The 24,708-nt window shown below is 49.6% G+C and overlaps 1 protein-coding gene across 1 annotated transcript in view; it reads right to left on the reverse strand.

Moving 5' to 3' along the window:
- Positions 1-14,713: 14,713 nt before the first annotated feature.
- The window catches only part of DPYSL2 (dihydropyrimidinase like 2), a 90,788-nt gene continuing 80,793 nt past the window's right edge, over positions 14,714-24,708 (reverse strand). The window contains 4 exon segments of the mRNA XM_032470944.1: positions 14,714-17,236; positions 18,625-18,790; positions 19,630-19,809; positions 24,360-24,530. Coding sequence (XP_032326835.1) covers positions 17,145-17,236; positions 18,625-18,790; positions 19,630-19,809; positions 24,360-24,530 — 609 coding nt within the window. The 3' untranslated portion in view covers positions 14,714-17,144.

The following is a 24,708-nucleotide window of genomic DNA, read 5'->3' on the forward strand; positions in this document are numbered from 1 at the left end:
TCACAGTTCCTCCCAAGTATGAGGTCCAGGGTTCATCACAGCTTCATTGTTTTTATCACGGCAACAGTTACAAAGCTCCAGCGCCCAGGTCGATGAATGGGAGCCGTGGAGACTGGCTTCCCTAGTGGCCCCCAGTAGGATGGGGGGACACAACCCAGAGCTATGAGAGAGTCAGTGCCCAGGAGGTGGACACTGATTGGTGAGGGACAGAAGAGGGGCAGCAGGCAGCAGACAGCTGCCCATTCTTCCTTCCCATGATGGAGATTCTGAGACACAGTAGCTCCGATGACTTCTTCAGAGATGCCCTGTATGATCAAGCCACCTCCTCCTACATCTTTGGATGAGGTTGTAACCAGCTGGGAACCCCAGGCTGAGACAGCTATCTACAGGACCAAAAAAAAAGCTGGTCGGCCCTCAAAGAGGGCCACATTCTCCAAAGCTCATTTCGTACGTGGCCGAGGAAGATCATGGAAAAGGAAGACCATCACAGAGGCTGGAGTCAGGGGCCATGGCAGTGGAACCAGGGCCAAATCAATACTGCCCACTGCATCTTGATATCAAAAAAACACAACACACTCAGCACTGGATGGAACAACGGTTTACTTACACGGAGAAGAGTCAGAACAAGCTCAGCTTCAGCCATGTGCAAGGGTCCCTCACGGCCAGGGGGTCCCCCAGGTAGCCAGCAAAGGGCATATGTGCACCCTTCCCCCAGGAGCAGCTGCTGTTGTAACAAGTGTTCAGCTGGAGGCCACCGCCACCCGCTGCGGCGGCTGCTCCCTGAGCCAGAGACAGGGATCGCCTGCTTGCGGGTTTCCCGCTGGTGTCTCCCACGGACAGGCCTTCCCCGGGAAGCAGCCCGCAAGGGCGACCGGGGCAGGCAGTTTGGGGGCAGCAGGGGAGCTGAGGACCGACAGACAGCATCTGACGTGCATACAGCACTTGGATTTTTCCCATTCAGCTAGAGGCATGGCGAAGACGTTGTTGTGAACGGCCATTTGGGGGAGAAACGTGGACGAATGGGGAGCTGGCACGAGATCTGCTTCACCCAGTCCCATGGACTGATGAGCACCCACCCCGGAGCAAAGCCAGAAGCACCAGCGGCTGCAGGAGCTGTTTTCTTGGAAGTCTTTGTCCACAGAAAGCAGGGGGGCCACAGGGACAGGCGCTGGCGTTTGCTGGATCGCACGCGAGGGCTTAAGTTCCTAGCAGCATGCCAACAGCTTGTTTGGCCCTAAGGACTTAGGGACAAAGAGGATGGGAAGGGAGATGGGACACTGCTCCGTAACCAGAGGGAGGGTGAAAAGCTCTGAGGGGCCCGGCTGCAGGGGGCTCAGGCGGCCAGAGCAAAGCGCCAGAGGCTGGGTGTCTTCAACGACAGGCACTCATTGTCTCGCAGTCTGGGGGCTGCGAGTCCGAGATCAAGGCGGCGGCAGGAGTGGCTCCTCCTGAGGCCTCTCTCCTTGGCTCGCAGACAGCCACCTTCCCCCTGGTGTCCTCACATGGCCTTCCCTCGGTGCCTGTGTCCTCATCTCCTCTTCTTCTAGGGACACCAGTCCTACTGGATCAGGGCCCACGCCAATGGCCTCATTTAACCTTCATCACCTCTTTAAAGACCTTATCTGCAAATACAGTCACATTTGAGGTCCTGGGGGTTAGGACTTCAACCCATTGGGGTACTGAAGTTTGCAGAGTCAGGGGAACCAAAGAATCCTCAGTAAATCCCCTCAGCTCGGAGCAGCCAGTCCTTGCGATGTGAGAGGCCCGGGTGGGACTTCTCAAGACAAGAAGACAAGTATAAACACACTGAAGTTAAAGGACACATATGCTGCTTCGACAGGACACAGCTGATCACTGTCAGCTAAGTTCTCGTTCTGGGTGACTGCCATCAGGGTCCAAGCCCGTGCTTCCCAAGCGTTCACAAGAACACAAATCTCCTGGGAGCTTGTTTACATGCAGATGCTGACTCAGTGGGTCGGGTGGGGCAGGAGAAAGGCTAAGAGTCTGCATTTCTACATGCTCCCAGGGACGGCCCATGCTCCTGGCCTGCAAACCGTACTGTAAGTAGCAAGAGAGTGGTGGTCAACCCCAACCATGTCAGAATCTGGGCAGCTTTAAAAACTCCCAAGTTCTAGGCTGTACCCCCAAACCAATTAAAGCAGAATGCGGATTTCCAGGGCCCAGACATCAGAATTTGTAGAGTTTCCAGGCAATTCCAATGTCCAGCCAAGATGGAGAACCACTTCTGTGGCTGAGTTTTCACTCCCCAGAGTATGACAGGGTTGGGGAAAGACAGTTCCTCCACCTGGACCCCCACGGCATCCCCATGCCAGGTATCTCTGACACCAGGTGGCACTGAGTGGCAACCAGCGACACCATCTTCCTGTGGCAACAGAGACACGGGTCCTCTACCAGAGACAGAGAGGACGTGGGGTAACTTCCAGAAGTAACTAGGGGACAATCTGAGAAGACTCAAGCTTCACCCCAGCACGTGGGAGATACAAAGTTAGTAAAATCTGGTGCCTGTTTTTCATGGGTATTTTGGGGTTTTTTTGTTTTGTTTTGTTTTGATGGAAGGACTGGGGATTAAACCCAGGACCTCGTGCGCGCCACGCATGCGCTGAGCTACACCCACCCCGCACAGGTGTCTGTTTTAAAGTGAGCACTTTCACACTCGCAGTCCGGTGAGATGCGGGTATGGAATTCAAGTTATAGAGGTTCTGAGACCAGAGCAATCACGAGTGGAGATACGGTCAGAGGCAGAAAACTGCCCGAGATCCCACCCAGCACTCAGGGAGACGGGAGAGCGGTCGCCAGGCACAGGTCTGACGGTTACTCTGCAAGGTGACTTAAGGTGTGAAGACAGGAGGGCTGCTGTGGACGCAGGCAAACGCTGGCCGCACTGCGCACAGCTGCCGTCCTGTGTCTGGGGAAAGCATTGGTCTGTCTTAGTGCCTGTGGGCAAATGTACAGGACACCCTAATGCACCACATGCGTGTGCTTTCGGAATAAAGAGGAAGCTGCATATACAGCGAATGAAAGACCAGGTAGTAATCAAATACAGGCTTCAGAGGGAAACCGGGTTTCCTCCCAATTGTCTAAATAAATTGTATCACCTGGGCGGGGGTGGGGCTGGAGGGAGCGGGGCTTCCTGCCCGAGGTCACCCATGTGGTGACATCTTCCACCTGAACTTGCTCCAGGCTCTCTGACCTCGGTCTGCTACCTCCATCCTGAAATCTGCACGGATGCTAAACAAGCAGGCAGAGTGGGAAAAAGGAGGAGCAACTCCTCTGTGCTTCTGCCGCCACCACGGCATTTACATTTTCCTTCTCTCTCCTTGTCCAAGTTTTGATACAGGACGTTCTCTGCTCACCCTCCACATGGGGGCCATGCCAAGAACACTCCACAGTGATCTGTGCTATTCTTCAGTAGGGGGGCCACTTTGTAATACATGATGCACACCATCCCTGATCATGGTGGATAGGGCCAGGGTGGACCCCGGAGCACCAGAGCTGCATGGCCAGTGATAACCCCGACCTCAGTATCTGGAATCTGGGACCCCTGATCTGCAGGAAATCGAGCTGTCAGATCATGAAAGTTAGGTCTGTATCAGAGCAAGCCAAATCTACCTGCAAACAAAGTGTGCAGGGGAGCAGAAGCTGGTCCCCATGGGCAGGAAGAAGCAGACAGAGAAATGTGTGATGGCTGACAGCAAGCAGGAGGGTGAGCCCTGCTCACACAAAGCTCAGTGGCATCTCATTTCCTTGCCCCAAAGTCCCATGAGAATGGGAGCTTTAAAATCAGCTTCCCGAGAGTGACGGATTCCCAGGACAGCGAGGTGCTGGCCTGGGTGGGGTGCTAGTGAATTTCCCCTCCCTCCAGGCTCACGTTTCAATGAGCAGATCCACAGAGCAGGCCCTAAGAAACAGGCAACAGGAATTGATGGGCCGGTGAAGAAGGGCGTTTTGATGCTGGGTGAAGACCAGGTGCTGCCTTGACATTGCTAACTGGGGGTTTACGGTCAGGAGCGCCGGCTCCAGGCCGTGCTGTGTCTCTGGGAAGGCGAGCCCCCCGCTGAGGTGGGGTGCTATGTTCCCATCAGTCCGTGTCAGGTTCCCTCACCTCGTGCCAGTGTTGGGTTACCCAGTCCTGACTAAGAGGAGTTTCCACCATGGTTTCTTCCATTGCTGGTAAAGACACAGCCAGAGGCCTCTCCTGGTCAAAGTACATCTTACATCTTTTACGGGAAGCCGGGAAGCCGTCGCTGATCAAGCCTGTGTGACTCCCCCTGATACAGGAAAGCCCTAAGTCGGAGAGCGTAAAGCTGAGCTCATCTTTTCTAACTGGTGTCAAGGAGCCCTATTACGTTAAGGAGGCCTCTTCAATACATCAAGCCCTTGGTAATCCTCCAGTGCCCGCGTGCAAAACAAACCACGTCCCCTTAATTGCGTACATTTATAACCTAGTTATGGCTCTGAGCTCAGACAGTTTTATGGGCAAATCTTTTCAAACTTTCAAACCAGAGAGAATTCTTCTGCTACGTAAACTAGCCTGCAGCATAGAAGCAAAGGGAACAGTCCCAACTCATTGAAGAAGATACGGTCGCATTAAAGCCAAAAGCTGACAGAATTAGCATGTACGTTAAAAATAGACCAATCTCAGTTACAAGAATTTATCCAAAAATCCAAATAAAATTCTAACAAATTGATGTCAGTTTTCTGTTAAACAATAATATGCATGAATTATCTTTCAGCACTTGGTACTAAAGTTATAACCCATGAATGAATACAAAGATTTATTTCAAGTGTGGTCATTAAAGAATTAAGTATAATAGAAAAAAACGAAAATTAACATAACTGCCCAAGTACAAGGGATTAGTTAACTATATTCTACTTCCTTAGAATGGAGTACTAACCAGTCATTAAAAATGATATTATTAAGAACTATATCTGTACAGTATGTACAGAATGATGTCAGCTTAAGGGTGTGGGGGAAATGGATGAACATACCTGCCAAAACGTATTTCCCTCTTTGTGGTTTTCTTTTAACATTTAACATGTATTACTTCTGTTTTTAAATAGTTATTTTTAAAAGCTTACTTGTCTTTATGTAGCGTTCATTAAGGATGCTAAGCCTTAATTAGTACAGATAAATGAATCTGCGTGCGTGGTGTACAAGCAGCGAAGATACTGCCTAGCCCCGTTATCATAACACGTTGACTCAGTTAAAATATAAACGTAAAGAGAAGAGCTCTCCGGCACAGGGCTCTGTAGTGGAGAAACCGTAACTTCCAGCCTATCCTAAACGACAGTGGGCAGCCTCATAGCCCTGCCCGGCAGGAAAGCCGAGTCTGGGCGGGGAGGGGGAGACCCGGACAGGAGGGAATGGGGTGAACTATGGTGACCGCGTGACCGGTCGCTGGTAACTTTGCAGGACCTCTGTTGACAATGAGAGAATCAGAGAGAGACAGAGACTGACTCTGACCGCAGGGCACCTGCATGAAACACCCAAACAGGCTGCGAGAAGAAATGAAGAGCCCGTGCCCCATCGTGTCTGCTTGGCGAACTGACAGCACGGCTGCAAACTCAGGGAACAGGCCACCTCTCTCGGGGAGACCATCTTATTAATGCGGGAGTCCGAGCCTTCGGCCCCTAGCGGTTAAGTCTATTTTCGGGACTCTTGTTAACTCTACACACCCCCTTTGCATGACTGCATAAAACTCTCCACACTCGGAGTCATCCACTGGTCTCTCCACAGCCAGAACGCAGCCCATTCATCAGGCAGCCCCTGGGTGCTTGCTCAGCAAGGGGCTGCTCTCCGACCTGGGGGCTGCGCTCAGGGCTCTGCTCCTGCGCGGTTTCGAGGTTGGGGAACCTAGCTCGCACAGCGCGTGCACTGCTGCCACCTAGTGGAGGAACCGTGCAACCGGCCAGAGCTAAGTTTTTAATAGGCTTCCTTCCAAATTCCTCAGCAAATATTTTGTTAAGGGAGATTATCACCTCGTCACAGGCCTGCCACCCAGGAGGGAAAGGGCACCACAAGAGCAGACAGGACCCGTATTAAAGTCACTGAAAGGCAATCAGGGAAAGGACTACTGCCCACTATGGGGCTGGTGGGAGCCGAGGGCGGTGTGGACAAGAAGATGGAGAACTGGGAAAGAGGAAGAGGAGGAGTGGTAATGATGCCAGTGAAGTAGCCCTTCGTGAACATCGCAGCGTTTCAGTAAGTGGTCCCACGACAGATCTGCAAATGAGTCTCTGAGAACTGATAGAAACTTTTTGCCGGGAGGAGCAAGATAGAGGTAAATGGTTAAGAGATACAAATTACTATATATAAAATAAATGAGCAGCAAGGATACATTGTACAGCACAGGGAAGTGCAACCACTGTTTTATAACAACTTTAAACCGAGCATAATCAGTAAAAAATATTGAATCACTCTGTCCTAGACCTGAAACTAATATAAGATTGTAAAATGGCTACACTTCAATAAAATAATAATAAAGAATTAATTAAATGATGTGAAATGTGATACCAAGTCTAGATTCCATATACGTTCGTTAGTCCAGCTTGTTTATGGTATTGTTCAAATTTTTGAATTTTTAATAAATTTTGTCTGCTTTTTGTAAAAATCAGTAATTTTTTAAAAATATATATGCAAACATATATCCACAAAGGCCATACAAAAATGCATAGCAGCTTTATTCACAATAGACAAAAATTGAAAACGGCCTATGCATCCATCCATTGGTTAATGGACAAATTACAATATATTCATACAGTGGAAAGCTTCCCACCAAAGCAAAAGAAGGATTTCCTGAATCTCATGACCGTTATACTGAGCAAAAGAAACTGGATGTGAAAAATGACATACTTTATGATTTGATATAGATGACACTCTAGAACAGACAAAAGTAAACTGTGGTGCTGGATGTCAGAAGACTGGTGGCCCCAGGCTGGGGCTGGGGTTATTGCAGTGGGTGTTGACTGGAAAGGCAGACGGGGAAATTTCTGGGTGGTGGAAATGTTCTGTATCTGAACTGGGGCACTGGTTACATGGGTGTGCACATCTAAACAATTCAGTGAACTGTGCACCTAAAACCTGCACCATTTTTTGTCTCTATACCTCAGTCAAGAAAAGTTAAACAAACCGAATAAAAGTGGATGCACTAGAACCACTTGAGAGAGTCTTCAGTTACCTAGGAGGGTAACAATGGGAGCTGAGACCACAGGCAGAGGAGCAGAGCGGAGGGTGAGAGCGGGAACAGAGGTCAGACTGCAGATCTGGGAGCTACCAGAGAGGCAGAGTCAGGGGACCGTGGAGATCGTTTGTGCAGCATGGGTGAAGGACAGCTAGGAATTGAAGATGACCACCAGTGCTGGTTGGAAACAACTAAATGGCTTTTGGCTTCAATTTTATGAAACACTGAGGTTGAAGCAGATTTGTGAGGGAACGAAGACAAAGATTTACGTACTTCACGTATGTTTAAGGTGCCTTTTAACCATGCAACTGAGGTTTGTATGGGTTTGACCTGGAGAAGAAGTCATTGTCACATCTTGGCAGTCATTGTCACGTAGACAGAAAGTGAACCATAGGAGCAGAGGAGATTGCCTAGGGAGAGAATGCAAAATGAAGTGAGATTAAAAGGCTGGTAGGACAGAGCCTGGAAGCATGCTAAGTACCAAGCCAATTAGGGAAGAAAGGGCCGGCAAGGAATCCTGAATAATGGCTGGAGAGATAAGAAGAAAATAAAACAAGTGACATGAGCATTAAAGGAAGAGGAGAGCCGTCAACTGCACCCACCAAGTGCCCCTAAGAAGTCAGCTAAGATGAAGATGGAAGCATGTCCCTTGGATTTAGTAACAGGGAGCTCATGTGTGGTCTATTCAGGGTTTGAATACGTTAAGGAGTAAATGGGAGGTGGAAGAAAATGGATCTGGTGAATCTATATACGTCACCCAAGAAAACTGGCCCTAAGAGGTGCAGAAATTAGAATAGTATCAGAATGGAAATGTAAGAGTCACGGAGAGGGGCGGAAGGTGTAGCTCAGTGGTAGAGAGCATACCTGGCACGCAAGGGTCCTGGGTTCAATCCCCAGTAGCTCCATCAAAAATGAATTTTAAAAAAATTACCTCCCCCTCAAATAAATAAATAAATAAAAATGTGAAATTGTAAAAAGTTCTCCCAAAAAAAAGAATAATTGAAAATTTTTTAAAGAGTTAGGGGAAGGCTTTTTTTAAAAAGATATTTGGACATGTTTCAGTGTTGATAAAATTAATAGAGAGAGAGAGACTGAAGATACGGATGAGAAAGTTTTCTGAGAAGATGGGTGCGGCTGGCAGGGGAAGAAATCAGCAGAGCTTGGAGACTGTCGGCCTAGGACGGACTGGGATGAAATGTAGGGCTGGGGAAGGGGCTGGGGAAGGAGCTGGGGTCCGTGGGCACCGCTGCAGACAGTTTTATTCGTCTGGCAGAGAGATGTCAAAGAAGCTTCTGCTTACTGATTTACACCTTCTTTGCGAAGTGAGAAGCAAGGCTGTCTCCTGAAGAGGACTTGGTGGGGAAAGAGGGACAGAGGTTTGAGATGCAGAATACAGGACAGCAGCCTATGGGGAGAAACAGCAGGATCCCCGGAAGCGTTCCGTGCTCAGGGTGCAGCTGGAGTCTGTGCCACGATCGTCTCAGGATGGCAGCCTTCCTGGTTGTGAGTTTCCTCCAGCACAACTCTGGTTCATACCCAAGTTACGGAGAGGGTGATTGGGTTCCCCTGGGTTTGCAATTTGACAGAGAGGGTACAATGACAGGACAAAGGTCAAGGGGTTGGAGTGTTGGCAAAAGAATGAATGAAATGATGTACCATGGACTCTAAGTAAGATGGGGAGGGAAGTCAGGAGGAAGTTAGTGGAGGGAGAAGACAGATGGAGTGATGGACAGAAGGACCTGGGGCTGGCAGAGAACAGGAGCAATGGAACTATTTGAACAAGTCAACCAAAAGGACCAGGGGATTGGTCAGAGAGGGGCTGTGATTTCAGCAAATAGAGCATCTGGGGAAACGAAATAGCCCAGGGAAGTAGATAGCTAAGTTAGAGTGGAGAATAGATCACAAAGTCAAAAGTCTAGGACACTGGATGGGTCATCTACACAGATGTCGAAGTAACTCCGACGGATGGTGGAGAGCAAAACTGTGCCGTGTTTGACACCAAAGCCTTCAATAAATGAGAAGTGTCTCCGAGTCAGGAGATAATAGCAGGGAGCAGGGTGGGGGCAGCATGACCAGATGGCAGAGGGTGGGAGAAGTGTCGAGGCTGGAGGAGCGAGAACATCAACCCTCATCACCTGAAGAACACGGGGAGTTACATGCAGAGGAAGCCCCTCCTGAGAAGACTAAAGACAAAATCCTGTCCTTAGGAAGGGGGACCAGGTTTCCTTCTGAGACAAAGATGTAGGGGAGAGTGTTCGGTAAGGATGGGAGTTTATTGAATCATGTGAGTGAGTTTATTTGTTGTGAAGCTCATATACAGAGTTTGGGAGTGGGCGGCTTGGTCAAGGCAAAGCAGCACAGGGGAGATGCCCAGAGGAAATGTTAACCACAACATATAAAAATAGATTTAAAAAAAACAACAGATTTCTTCTCTGGAGCACAGGGAACAATAATCAGTATCTTGTAATAACCTTTAATGAAAAAGAGTATGGAAACGAATATATGTATGTGTACGCATGACTGGGACACTGTGCTGTACACCAGAAATTGACACATTGTAACTGACTGTACTTCAATTTAAAAAAAAGAGAGAGAAAGAGAGAGATGTCCAGAAGGACATCATGTGGGTGACAACGGAGAAAAGAAAGGAAGTTGGATGAACTGGCTTTCCACAGTCCTGTAAATAATAAACACACAGAAAGCTCAATTAAGCAGAGTTGGGAGGCCAGCAGGAGGAGCTGTCCTGCCCTGAGATGATAGCGGAGCCCAACAGGAAGCAGACAGAGTCCTCTTTCCTGGCAAGAGCTCAGCCAATGGAAGCCAAGTTCTCTTTGTTTACTAGAGGCTCCCAACTTCCTTTTCCTGGATTCAAAAATAAAAACGTTCTCTTTCCTTTTCCCTGCGGGGGACTGGGCGTGTCTCACCCTGTTGCAGACCCTAAACTGCAATTCTTTGCTGATCCCAAATAAACCCACCTTTGCCATAGAAATATCTGGGAGTCTGTTTTGTTTCAGGTCAACGGTCCCCTGTTGCCCACGTTGACTAAAAAATGCACAGTGTGAAAGTTGAGAATTATGTTTTATTTGGCAGATTTTCTGAGGATTTGGACCCGGAAAGCAGCCTCTCAGATAGCTCTAAGAGACTGCTTCAAAGAAACAGGGAGGGAGCCAGGATATATAGGAGTTTTGCCACAAAGACTGGTTAGTCAGAATATCAGAAGATTACTGTTAATTAAAAAAAAAAAAAAGGAATTTAGCGCTTTGTTATATATGGGAAGTTACAAAGGTCTGGGCTCACTGAACTCATTCCTTTGAGATGCATCTTAGCTGTCTGGGGCCAGTATCCCGTTCTTTCCCATCCTGAGTCCCCTCGGGGCTGGGCACCGTTGCAGGTGGCTGCAGAGGCCGGGCTCCCAGATGCTTGTCTCCATCCCGAGTTCCCTGTGCACACTGTTGGGGGTGGCAGGCAGTGGCAGCTGATGACTTGATGGCCATAGCACCCTTTGTTTACTGATATGGCTGGCAATCTTTCTCATTCACATACAGTAGCACCTGGGCCTCCCAGATCTCAGCTGTGGTTTGGAGAGAGGCCAGGCAGTTGAGGGTGGGTCATGAATTCTCATTTCTCAGGATCCGGTACAGGGCGGGGAGGAATGAGGCAGGCGTTAGGGAGTCCTCCACCTGAGTGAGGTTGTGTCTGTCCTTTGGCGTTGGTGCTCTGGATGGAGACAGTGGTGCAGGGGCAGGGCTGCTATGACTGGAGATCCAGAGCTGGGGTTGGTTCAGCAGGGACAATCGGAGAACATGGGTTGGAGGACTCTGAGGTTACTAGTAAGAGAGTTGAAGTGCCTGCCATGTGGGCGGGGTGGGATGCTAAGGAGGCCAACAGCCGTAAGACAAGTAAGTCACGAGACTAAAGGTGATGATGTCAAAAGGGGCGGTCAGAGAGTGGAAGCTAAAGCCAAGAGTCGTCTCCCTAGATCCAGGCAGGACCCCCGCGGTGCATCCCAGCAGGTGGCCGGCTGGTCTCCTCCTGGTTCTCCTGAGAGACCAAGCAGGCCGGGACTACCTTCCGCGCCTGCTCACCTAACACTTAAGTGTCTAGGAAAAGATAAAAGATGGATGTCTCCAGCAGAGGGAGTGCGCCACCACAGTAGGCTGACCTCTTTAATAGGCTTATTGGGTCCCCAGAGTCCTCCTGAATTGCTGAGCGATGTAAACGGAAAACCTGTGGAGTGATTGGAAAACTCCCAGGGACGCACCCTCAGAAAGATAGCTTGGTGTGACGTCCACTGCGCGGAGGAGGGATGGACCCTGAAGAGCCCAGGAGGGACAAGAAGTTCTCCCCTCCTGCCCCCTTTCCCCCTGAGGAGTCCACACTTGGGTGCCAGCGAGGGTCCCTGGTGTCCCCAGAGTCCCGAGATGAAGCTGAAGGTCATCAGTGGAGGAGGTCAGGCCGCTTCTCCCGAGGGCCCCTCATGTCATGTCCAGCCCTGCAAGGCCCAAAGCCTTGAGCGGAGGCCACACTCCTCACTGCTAAGCCGCGCCCATGCTGCAGTTACACAAACGGCCCACATCCTGATCTACTTCACCCACCACACAGAACCATCCAGCAGCCTGCTGTGGGGGGTGGGAACGGGGCTTAGCCGCCCAAATTAATCACGGGAATCATCTCAGTGTCATCAATTACTCGAAGCTTTATATGGCTTAGTGTTTGGTCTTCAACCCTCCCGGTGTTCCTTCTGAGGGCCCCTCATGCCATGACCAGCCCTGTGAGGCTCAAAGGCCCGAGTGGAGGCCACACTCCTCACTGCTGAGGGCGGTACCTGCCAGCCCCGTCCTGCCGGCTCCAGCCCTCTCCTGACGGCAAATCTCCAGAAAATGACACTGCTCTCCCTTCGCTCCTCTTCCAAGTATTTCCAACAGACATTATTTTGCTCACTCCTTTGAGATCCTTATTAAAAAAAAGTAATTATATATACGTCTATTTGCACATATACACACATTTGTAATTTTTTACCAAATCAATCCAATTTCCCCAAATCTGGTATATAAAACATAATGCCTTCAAATTATTATTGTTTTCCTTTATAAGGTTTTGCCCATCTTGAAATGATTTTTTCCTGGCTTCCTGAGCATTTTATAGGCCCCTATTTCTGTAAAACTCTTGTTTGTCCGTGATTTTCCTCCACGAGTCTCCTCCACCAGCTGTGCACTCACTCTGTGGCACTTTCCATCTGTTTTCCCACCCTATGTAAGCAGACGATGCCTCATAAGAGAGTGGAATCAAGGCAGTATAAACCTGGACGCTGGCCCCAGACTGAACGGAGTCAAAGCCTTGTTCTGAGCAAGTCACTTAACTGTGCTTCCATCTCTAAGTTGGCAAAAATCGTGGTACCTTCTACTAGGTTGCTGCAAAGATTGAGTCAACATGTGAAATGCCCTTAGAGCAGAGCCTGGCACATAATAATGTCAGGTATTATCAGTGTGACCTCAATCAATAGATTGTCTTCCCAGTCGACACCATCTCTGATGTCTCGTAATTCTGCCATCTCTGCGGACAACTTAAAGACCTTGGTGGTCATGTCTTCACCTGCTAATCCATTTCTACATCAAGAGAGACACTTAGGAGTTTTCCACAGTTTCCTATTGTTCTTTCGCAGTTTTCTCCTCTGCACCGTGTCTGATCGATGGCTTGTCTATCACAGGAGTTAGGCTGGGTGGATAACATCACCTCTATCTTGCAGACATTAATTAAGGCCTGTCGAAATTAAACAGCTTTCCCAAACATTCATACCTCATCAGTAGCACCGTCAAAATGTAACCCCATCTCTGTGATGGGAAAGGAACAGATCTGCCTTTTCTCAGGGATTATGTGTGCTCCAGAAACTTGCCAGAGGAGATAACCTTCAACTCAATGCCAGCACAACACAAAACCACCCCCTGAAGGATATGTTTTCCACTTACTTTTTCCAGATGCTCTAAAATCTGTCTTTGGATTAAATCATAACCACCAGAGCTCTATACCCAGCCCCGTGGTTTAGCCACAGGGCACCATGGGCCTCCCCTCTTTGGCGTGCCCGCTCTCTGGCCACTGCCCCACAATTCCCTACTCATGTGCACACAAGCCTGCTCCCAGCGGCTCCCCAGGCCTCTGCTAGGCCTGCCTGTCAGAGCAAGGACCTCATGGCAGGTGTGCGAAGCTCTTGGCGTGGCTGGTTGCTAGGGGGTGGGCGGAACTCAGACACACAGGCTGGGGCGTCTGCAGACTTGAGCATGAGGACTGTCTTGGGGTGGGCTGAGCTCGGGTGGGACAGGAGGGTGGGCTGAGGGTCTGGGATCTCCATGTTAACTCTTGTCACGGGTCCCATAGATGTCAGGGGAGCCCTTGTAACCCTTCTTTCCTCAACAGATTCAATTCCGAATCATGGGCGCTGCCAACAGCATCCAAGGAAGACAGGGTAACAGCCACCCTAGGCGTGCAAGGATGTGGCTCCTTGGTTGGAATGCAGGGGCGGGCAGGACTCGCCCTCAGCGCTGAGGACCAGGAATCTCTGTTTTCCTTTTGAAGGACTAATTTCTCTTCCGATCACCATAAATGTTATCCGGTCTTCTAGCCATGTTTCCCTCTTCTTGGTATTTCTTGCTGGAACTCCAGAGCTCCCTCGCCAATTTACCACCTCACAGCCGTGAGGTACCAACGAAACTCAGACCTAATCTTTTTCCTGCTCTGACTTTCCTCTTTGTTCAAATGCTCTGTTTATACGAGTCTGGTCTGGTATACATATTTTGTAAATCACCTCCCGTCCTGTCGGGACAGGGTTGGATGGAAATTCACAAGAGGAGAGAAAAAGACCTCATCAACCGTGTAACAGGCCTGGGGGAGGGGGTGGGGGCGGCCCGAGCACTCATCCTCTTCATTCAGGGTTTTCCGAACCAATGATACAAGCAGCAGGTAGCAGGGTAACTGTGGGAACCAAGTATCTGATACGCAGGGGTCGGCATGGCTGCCTCCATCCCCGCCTGCAACATGCATCCTTGGCACTTGCTGGGGGCAGAGGAACGTGTGCTGCACACCCCCTGACTGAGCTCTGGATGCCAGCCCACAAGCCTCAGCCTCTTTCCTTCCACACCCCCCTGGGGCTTGAGGATTTCCCAGCGTGAACAAACTCTCAGGATGCAGAGAGCCCGGGGGTCACTACACTACCTATCTGGTCCACTGATCCCCACTTCCGACTTGCATTTGCAGCTTGATTGCGGAGGCCCCCACGGCCTCTCAGGGTGGAGTCTGTGAACTTCTGAGACTCAGCTCCGCCACGCAGAGCTCTGCTCAGAATCACACCTCAGGGGCCTGGACCAAACCACCTGCGACATGCAGTGAAAAGACCCCTACATTGGCACAGTCAACAAAACACGAGGCCGGAGACATCCAGAACATTTCAGGGAGGGAAGTTGTGATGGAGACCCGGGCCAAGCAGCGGCCTCCTTGAACATCTCAACACAGACACACCCTGAAACCACCACGTTTTGCTTTATTAGGCGTTTCATGGGAATATAACACAGAGTTCTTAAGGAATAATAAACACGAGACTTTTTTTTTAACCATAATTATTTTGCCATTAAGACAGTGGTTACCAAAAAAAAAAAAAAGGTACTCTTCTGGCTACACACATAATCAGCTTTAGCACTGAAGGTTCGTCCACTCGTGGTCACAATCACAATTCCAAGGGTTAGAAACCAGCTATGAGTAAAGCCTACACGGGTTTAGAGCATCAAGTCACTGCAGTTACTCAGTTCTGAGACACTGTGGATTTATTTTAGCATTTACACATGACATTCATTTAACAGACACACAGAGCAGGCCAACAGGTAAACATGCTTACACAGCCTGCGGAAATCTTCGGGTTTTAAGGAAACGATCAGAATAACCAAAGTGACCATGACCTGGGACAGGAAAAACAGGAAGACTCAAGTGAATACGAGAGAGCTGCGAGCGTTTCTTAGAATTGAAACAAAATTTTTTTTTTCCAACTGGTTCAAATTTCCTCCAAGCGCAGGTGAGAAAAAAAAAAAACGCAAATATATTAAGTTAACCAATTATTCTTTAAAAGTGCGATTTACTTTTAAAATAACAAATAAACAACAACAGCAACAACAATAAAAAAATCAACCCCAACCATAACCCCAAAGGCAAAATGTGTGGAGAGTCGAGTGAAATGCTGGATGGGCGTAACCTACTTTTTTTCTGTTACGATTTACAAAAGCAGATTTGGTTTTATAAAAGCTGGCAAACATAGCACTGCTTAGGAGAATCTGTAAACACGTTTGGAAGGAGGTGCGACACAGATCAGCAGAGACAGGGACGGGCACAAGGCAGCTAGTGGAAAGCGTCTCTGAGACTCGAATCGAGGGTGGGCTGTGGACACAAGATCCGATCACCTGCAGTCTCTAAGGGGCCACGCATCCAATCTGCCAGGGTTTCTCCTCCTAACAGCTCTGACTCACGACAGATTTTCCCTCTTGCAAACCAGAATGGACTTTAGGTCAAATTTCCCAAGGGCTTTCTGAGTTTAGGAGAATTCCCTACATTGCAGGATGTCTTTCTAAAGAATTGGGGGAAAAAATTTTTTTTCCACCCTCCCCCCACGAAGTGAGAAGCCCCGTGTGTTCTGGAATCCCAGAAGATACTCAGGTGGGACTCGGAGCAGGTGGCTGGCTTACAGCTGGTTGGCTCACTCGGGTTACGGGGCTCGAATTATAGATTCCATCGTGTCCTTAGCCAGTTAGAACTGCACAGAGGAAAACCTCTCATGTCCTGGAGCCTCACGCTTCCTCAGCATCTCGGCACTGTCTGAGGTCTATTCCGGGCCCACGTGTGAGAGCGTGAGTGAGTAACTCGGCCCTTCCTGACACCCGGGAAGCAACTCAAACTCAAACGCACATCCCGGTGATGCGGGTGGGGAGCAGCACCCGTCTCCTGTGGACTAGGACAGCGTGTTATGATGGTTGTGATGACAAAGCTCACACATCCTTCCAGGCGGGTTTTTAGGACCACAGTGAAATGGGAGACCTGGTCACTGGAGAAGACCATGGGGTGCGGGGCAGGGTGGGGAGAGAGGAGGAAAAATCAGCATCTCAGAGACAAGGGCTGGAGGAAACACAAAGAGCCAGACGTGTGACAATATCAACGAATGAAAAAGCAAGAGAGAGAGAGAGCAGAAAAGAGGTGAAGAGAGAAGAGAATCCTAAAAAGGTTTCATCTGCAGCAAAATCTAGGCCAGAAAGAAAGCCTGCCCTTTGTTAACAGTTGACCCAGAAGATGACAGGATGGCAGGGTGGACATTACAGCCTCTCAGGAGGGACACGAGTCTGCCCGCCACCCTGAATCAGCTTGATGGTTGCACAATTGCATCATCAGGATGTCCAGTTCAAACCCCTTGTATTAACATTGAATTAGGCTTTCCAATTTAGTAGTTAAAACAAAAAAACCCACCCCTCCCCAGCCCCACGAAGAAAACTTTTCTAAACATTTAAAAAGAAAAAGGCAGCTCTGGGCAATTCACTTTATCTTCCCCTCCCCCAGTGAAAAGGAAGATGATGACAGGTTACAACAGAGGTTGGAGATGAGAAACACCCTCACTGTGATTTGCGCTGTTTCGCATGTCTGAGTGTTGGAGGCGATCCCGTGTGCGGGGTTGGTGGATAGGCTTGGGTGTGACATTCGTAGCTATGTATGAACGTGGGTGAGCAAAATCGGTGACTCCGGGTGAGGGATGGAGTGCGGGGCCCGAGAGGGAGCCCCAGGAACTGGCTGCCCCACAGTAACTATCACAGGCTCTTAAAAAAAAAAAAAAAAAAGAAGGAAAGAAGGAAGGAAGAAAGTCTCAGAATGTCCTTGGGTGTCCCATTCCCCCATCCCCAAGCAGAAGACTGCCCTGGGACTCTAGCCCAGGCTGGTGATGTTGGCACGGCCACCAGGGGGAGCCACGATGCGCTGGGTGGTGCGGCGGGGGATGTTGTCATCAATCTGGGCGCCTGGAGAGGAGAGAGGGGTGGGTCAGAGGCAGAGCTACACAAATCGCTGCTTTAAGTCCAAATAACACAGCTTGGTGCTGCCAGCAACCTGAATGAGCAAGAAAACAGATTCCCCTGGTGTCTCCAGAGAAGACTAGAGCCCTGCCAAAACCTCAATTCCTGATACACAAAGAGAGATAATAAATGAGTGTCAAAGAAAGAAAGAACACAGCTTGGGAGAAAAGTGTCTGACCCATTCTTTGTCCTCCTAAAACCTCACCAAAAGTTTTAAACTATTTAAAAAAAAAAAAAAAAGGATGAGCCTCAGGTGGCCGAAGAACCACAGCAGAAGCTTGCTGGATCCACCGCCTGGGGAAGTAAAGCTATCTATAAACTAGCACCATGTCTCAGGCTTTTGACTGACTCAGACTACATCCTGCCCCTGCTCTCATTGGTCACACTGCCCGTGGCTTCTGTGAAGGTGCAGCATTCTGTTCCCTAAGAGCACACGTCTACGGGGTACTCAGGAGGAGTGATGATGCTCCCTTCCACCTGGATGGCCCGGTGAGATAAGACAGCACAGCTATCACCATGCCCATGTCACCTGATGAAAAAGCTACTGTTCCTTGTTTTCAAATTTTTTGCAAACGGGTAATCTATATATGGCAACTTTCTAAAAACCAGTATATATGACAAGAAAAAAAAATGTATCTGATTCGCTGTTTCTTTAACACGCCACAGAAGCTCGGATGCACAGCTGTGGCTCGGGGAGCTAGGAAAGCGGAAGGTTTCTAGTCATGGGTCAGATGAAAGAGTGGAAGGAATTCGAAATAAGGAAGCTCTAATATTTGATCCCTTTTCCTCTCACCTTCCCTGGTATTTTATACAGACAAATAGCTAACAATTATCAAACGGCTGTATTCTGAGCACTTTGCTTGTATATTAACTCACTTAACTCCTCATAACAACCCCATGAGATAACTACTACCGTTATACCCATTCTATAGATGAGGAGACTGAGGCACTCTCAGCTTCTGGGCTATGAAGTTAAGCTGTAGAAACTCTAGACTCCACAAGATGAGCCACTCCAATACACTGTACATGTGAGGGAGAAGAGAATCCTAAAATACCACAATATCCTTTTTGTCGATGGACATAAATGCATTAAAAAATGTCCTCTAATCTCCTGGGTCTGACACACAGTGAATACATCATGCCATCCTACGTGCTATAGACTCGTGTCAAGATCCTGAAACCCAACCCACCATTCACCGTGAATTACATCTTTAGAAAGAATGAGAGTATCTTTCCTTTCTGCTTCTTCTCCACCCACAAAGGTGACTCCAGCCCCGCCAGCTCCACCGGGCAGGGCGCCGCAGGGCTGGGTCCCGACCAAACCATAACCATACCGGACAAGCTGAATCCAGACTGGTGCAGGTTCCGGACAGGCGGGGCCTGCTGCTTGGCTGGAGACGTCTTAGCCGAGGAGGCTGGGGTGACTGTCTTGGGTGTCACGGACACCTCACACACAGGTCCATCATACAGGCCGCGAGGAACCCCTCTCAGCTCCGCCAGCTGCAAAACACAAAAGCCCCCTGAACTCAGGCCACATTCACAGAGGACGTCTCCCTGGCAACTCTCCTGATGGGGGAGGAACAGGGCTCAGCATGGGCCTGTGAGCTTTGAGAATGGAGAGCGCTCCGTATGTGGGGGCTCGGCAGGGACAGATGTCACATGGGGCCAGCCCCCTGGCTCTGGGGCAAAGCTCCCCCAAGGTGTGTCTTGGGTGACTGGTTACTCTACAAAAAACTAACAGTGCTTCTCATTTATTCCCCCAAGGCACTTCACCTTAAACCCTGTAGGAACTCCCAAGTACACTGCGAAGAGGATCTGGTCTCATGTTCCAAGATCTGGCCCCTAACTTTCCAATCTTACTTTCCCTTTAATTCCCTAATAGCTCCACCCATTCCCTGCCTCACAGTCCCCAAGCACCAGTGCTGTCGCGTTCACCATGTCCTGAATACACTGTACAGTTTCTATACTCCTCACAGTCTCTCTACCTGATTCCCTTGTCTCCCTTCTTTGACTTGCCAAACTTCTACTTAACCTTCAACACCCAACTCAAAATGCCCTCTCCCCATGATACTTTGCACCACGACTCCGCAGCAGTGGTTCCCTCCTCCGAACCTCAGTGCCCGCTCCTCAGGACAGCACATACTGCAGTCGCATTTCCATCTGGCTGGCTGGGGACATGCCTGACTCCTCCAGTGACATTCTGAACTCCAAGAATAAAAAGACTCTCTTATCCCTGAATCCTCCAGACTCACCTTGATATTCTGACTCCAAGAACTTCGTGTTTGTGGAATTGAACTTAACCCATGATAGAAACAACCCATGAGATCAGAGGCACTCACCCTGCTCCGTGCCTTGATACGCTTGTAAACGAAGTCAGGGAAGGGCTTCCGGGGGATGTAGCGCCCAGAGCCTTCAGTGACATGAAGGGTGCCGTCCTCCAGGACGATCTTCCCCTGGCTGATGACCACAAGCGGAGAGCCCCGGCACTCCATGCCTTCAAAGATGTTGTACTCTAGAGACTGGAGGGAAATAGCACAGTGAACCTCAGAATCCGCCCCCGTCCTGGCGGGATCTGGGCGGTCTGGCGGCACCCCATGCCCAATCTCTTGCGGACAAAACAAAGGCCCAGAGATGGAGTCCCTGTCCCGATTGGCCACCCAGCAGGCCCTTAATCTGTCTGTCTTAATTCCATCTAGAACATGGAATAATCTTTCCCACCTCTCAAAAATTTGTGGGGAGAAATAATTGATCCAAAAAAATCACATGGAAAAGCGCAAGGGTCTGTACACACCACAAAGATACATGAAAATGATTCCTCGTATTAGCAGTGACTTTGTTCTCACGAACTCAAGCTCCAATCAGGTTAAAATCCACAGGCCTTCTCTGACCAAGGTCTAAATTTAATCTTGAAATGAGCCATCCATGAGTCGGTTTTCCCACTGGCCTGCCTGGTTTTCCAATCTGTTAGCGATGTGGTTAAGTTAAAATTCCTAAATGAAAGGACTGTGGGAACGCAAGAGACATGCCTTTGATAAACTGCTGGAGGTTTAATTTCCCACCAAGGCAGCCCTCCTTTTAGTTTTTAAGCTTTTCAGGGTGAGAGCATGATGTATCGCGCGCCCTCTTGGAAAGCAGGCGGGGTATCCACACGAGGGAGTTTGTTGGAGACGAGGCAACAGAAAATGGGGGGCACTGTACTTGACACTGAAACCTCCACGTATCACAGCCCCGCCCCACAGCCTCGGTCCACCCGCTGCTCCTTCCCCAGATGCCAGATGCCTGGCGCTCCCTCCTGCCTGCCCTGCTCGCCGGCACAAATGGCTGTCCGGGGAGAATTAAAAGGCAGCTGCGTCCATAAGAAGCAGATGGGCTTCTGGGGGTGATTACCAGACCAGGTATCAGTGCTGAAGAGTCAGTCTGCAAACAGAGAGCTGTTGCACTGCCAATCAGGGGCTGGTGAGGGTGGAGTATGGCTCATTGGCCACGTTCAATGTCAAAATGCAGCAGTGTTGACTGCAAACAGCAACAGGGGGCTGGCAGCATGGCTCTGGGCCTCCAAGGAGTGACATGGAAGCTACTGGAGGAAGAGGCGGCGAGGCACCTGGGGGAGGGGAGGGGACTCGACATGTGGATTCCCAGGACCCAAGTGTGTGTCCCCAGGCCTTCCATTGGTTCTGAGGCACTCCTCCCTGAAATGAGAATGTGTCCTCCGGTACACGGAGCTGCACCACCGACGTCAGCCTAGACTGAACCCAGTCCTTCCAGGGGACTGGGGTCAGCTTTTCCTACTAACCTGGGGATTACCGCATTGAGGCCATTTGACATTAAACCCTGCAGTTTTTCTGGACCATGCTAGACTCAGGAGTCAGACCACCAACTTGCGTGAGCCCCAGCCGTTAGTTCACATTCCCAGAGGAGCCACTTTTGTCCTCTCGGCACCCAAAGCCAAAGTCGAGGCAGGCAAGAATCCTTGCTGCCCCTTTCTACGTGGCACATCCCATACTAAGCACAGCTGGCCCTTGGCAGCACGATGTATTTTTAAAGGAGTCTCCTGTTAGGCTCCGCCTTTTAGATATGTTTTCTTTCATAGCGGTACCCAAACTAATGGAATATCTTAAAATCGGTGGCATCTTAGATCTGGTGAGATCCAGCTGTGTGACTCCAGGCAGATCACTTTAAACCTGTCTCAGAACTTCCATTTCTTCCCCTGCCTCCCTTGCAAGGCTCACGTGAGGATGACCACAGGAAAAGCATCCTCTGGGTGTAGATCACCAGGAGAGAATTCCGCCAGCTCGGAAATGACCTCTGAAAAGGCCATCCTTTAGGGGCTGGAACCAGCCCCATTTCTTCCACGTTACTCCACCACTAACTGTCTGTACGCTGGCAAACCCCTCCTGTGCCCAACCAGAGCAATGGAAACAACCCTGGCCATGGTGCCATCTGCCCAGGGTCCACATCCCAGGTCTGCCACTTGCCAGCTGTCTGACTTTGGACAAATCCCTCACACTCACTCTGAGACTCAGCTTCCTCCTCTGTAAGGGGACACGGCTCACCTTTGCAGGAATGATGCTGTCACAAGAAAGAACAGGGACCAAAGCACCTCACCCACTGCTCGGCACGCAGTAGGCTTTTAGAAAGTCACTCATTCACTGTCTGGCTTTTTTTTATTGCCCTTTCCCAACAAGATGGCAAGCCATTTAGTGCCAAAGACATCCTAAGATGCATTTATTGGAATTTAGTTGCCTATAAATGACAGATCCCAGTGCCCAGAAGAGCTTTGAACTATCTCCCATTTTTAACAGATGGAGGAACCAGTCTCATGGTTTTAAGTGACTTAAAATTAACAAGTCCAATGGTGAGATCGCAACCCAGGGTATTCAGAGCCTACTCACTGTCAAACCATGAGGCAGTGAGACTTCACCGCTTACCAGGTACAGACATTTTTAACCTACATCCACACAGACTTCCTAAAATTACTCATCTGGCTGGATGCCTGGCAAATCCAAGCAGAGGCTTAGCAACAGGGCTGTCAACCAGAGTTAGCTAAATACTCCAAATTAAAGCTAATTAGCCCCGTGGTAGGAAATACTGTATTACACGGGAAGCCTCCTGTTTGTGTCCTCCCAGATAATTCATGCTGCACAAGCATGCTGAGCGTGTACTCTTTAAAACAGGTGAGGACAGGAAAGAAGTCTTGATTTCAGAAGTCATGATTTCCTAGCCGGGTTTGCCTGGAGGTGAAGGTGGGGCAGTGTTGCTGCTCTGGAAAGGTCTGGGTGGAACGTCTGGGGGGCAGATGCTGTCTTCTCACATCATCACTCGTTTGCATCCTCTCCTCTGCCGGGTCACGAGCTCCAAATGCAAGCTCCCTAGTTAGGTCATCTGTGGCTTAAATGATAAGTCCGGTTTGCCCTTTCCATTATCCCTGGGGATGGGACTCTGCAAGGGAGGGGAAAAGCATCTTCCTCCTCTAACCCTGACCAAGAGGCTGTGCACACAGTCTGGCAGGGAAGAGCCCTGGACAATTTTGGGTTCTAATTCTGGCTCCACCGCAAAATAGCTATGTAACGTTAGACTGGTCCCTCAGGCTCTCTAAGCCTCCGTTTATTTATCTTCCCGATTGGGATAATAATAACATCCCTTTATTGAGAAGCCCAAATGAAAGGGCTGTGATGTTAAATGCGCATGAAGAGGTAGGTTCACCGGGCAGGACCCTAGGACCCCTGCCCATAAAGGAGCCATTCTGGAACCGAGAAAGGTTGTGATCTAAGTCACATGTCGCTGTGGCTGTGGGGCTCTGTTGCGAAGCTACGCCAGCCAGTGGGGAAGCAGGGAAAAGTCAGCTAAAAATACTGAGAGCTGAGCAGCCTTCCCTGAAGGCACCTTCCATCTCGGCACCCACAGGGGCCAGCACAGCCCAGGGACCTCTGTCCAAGTGGGAAAAGAACTGGGACTTGGCCCAGGGTCCAGCGCTGTCCTGGAGAAATGCCAGAAGCCCACCCCTGAGCTGTCATGGCACTTGGACGAGGGGTCAGTACTTGCCGGCCAACCTGGAATCAGACTGCCTACTGAGCCAGCTTTCAGTCTAGAACTTGATCTAGAATACCCTCTTCTTTCCCTAAGAATTCACTTCGAGAGCCATTTGGGTTTCTGACATAAAACTCTCTGTCCTGTACCCACTTCTCTTCTGAAGCTCTCCCTTTATCCGCATCCTTCAGTATTACACACACACAAACACACACACACACATACACACACACACAATCTTTTCTATGAAGAACCAACAGCATCTAACATCCCTACCTAATGCCCACGGACCTCACAGAATCACAGGACACTCAGGGGCTTCACCTAACCCTTCATTCTCAGCTGAGGAGCTGAGACAGGACACGGAGTCACCTGCCCAGGGTCCCAGTAACAGGACAGGGCATCCCCAGGCTCTGCAGTCTAGACTGAGAGACAAGAGATCCCCCAAAACTGCGTATCCTAAACTCCTCACTGCAGCGGCTGCCAGGCATTTCCTCCATCTGGGGAGAAGTCAAGGTCAATTCACTCCCGCCGGAAGGACATAAGGGCACCTGCCTTTTAGGCGTCCGCACGGCAACACTAACATGAGAAAACAGTGGCTTCAAAGAATAAAAGCGCCCGGTGGGCACCTCGGGAGCGGCCATCTTAATGTTTCATTTGGATTCCTTGCCCCAAGAGCTGCCATGAGTTGTGCTGCACCAAACTATTAAAATGGAACACTGCCTGGCTTCTAGAAACTTCTGAGGACCAGGCATATGTCACTGGAGGCTCTGAAGGTCCAGAGAAAGAGGCCTCTATCCAGAGAGAAGCCGTCACACTCCAGATGATAAGATTAATGTAACCGTCTTACTGCTGTCACTAAAGAAAAGGAAATAGCTATTTTTTTCTCAGCAAATTGCAAGTTATAACACATCCTGTGGAAAAGCTGACTCCGATCACAGTATGTTCTTTTCATGAATCCCAGGGACTCTCTCTCCCTGCCTCTGTCTCTTTCTAAGACCGTAATTCGCTTGGATCCGGTCCACGTGGTGAACAGGCTTACGCTGTTGTGGGTCTTGGCAGAGATGGTTTTCACGCTGTCGGGGTCCCAGATGACCAGGTCAGCATCGGACCCCACAGCAATGCGGCCTTTCCGGGGGTACAGGTTGAAGACTTTGGCTGCATTGGTGCTGGTCACGGCCACAAACTGGTTCTCGTCCATCTTTCCAGTGACCTGAGGAGGACAATACACACACACACACACACACACACAATCAGGTTAAGTAGTTGAAAGGTGGAATGCCGCTTAGCAATGAAAAGGAACACATTTTTGATACACATAACAACTTGGATGTCAAGGGCATTATGCTGAGTGAAAACAATCTCTAAAGGTCACATTCTGTGTGATTTCA

The sequence above is a fragment of the Camelus ferus genome, chromosome 31 (genome assembly GCF_009834535.1).
Source record: "Camelus ferus isolate YT-003-E chromosome 31, BCGSAC_Cfer_1.0, whole genome shotgun sequence".
In the NCBI taxonomy this organism is placed as follows: domain Eukaryota; kingdom Metazoa; phylum Chordata; class Mammalia; order Artiodactyla; family Camelidae; genus Camelus; species Camelus ferus.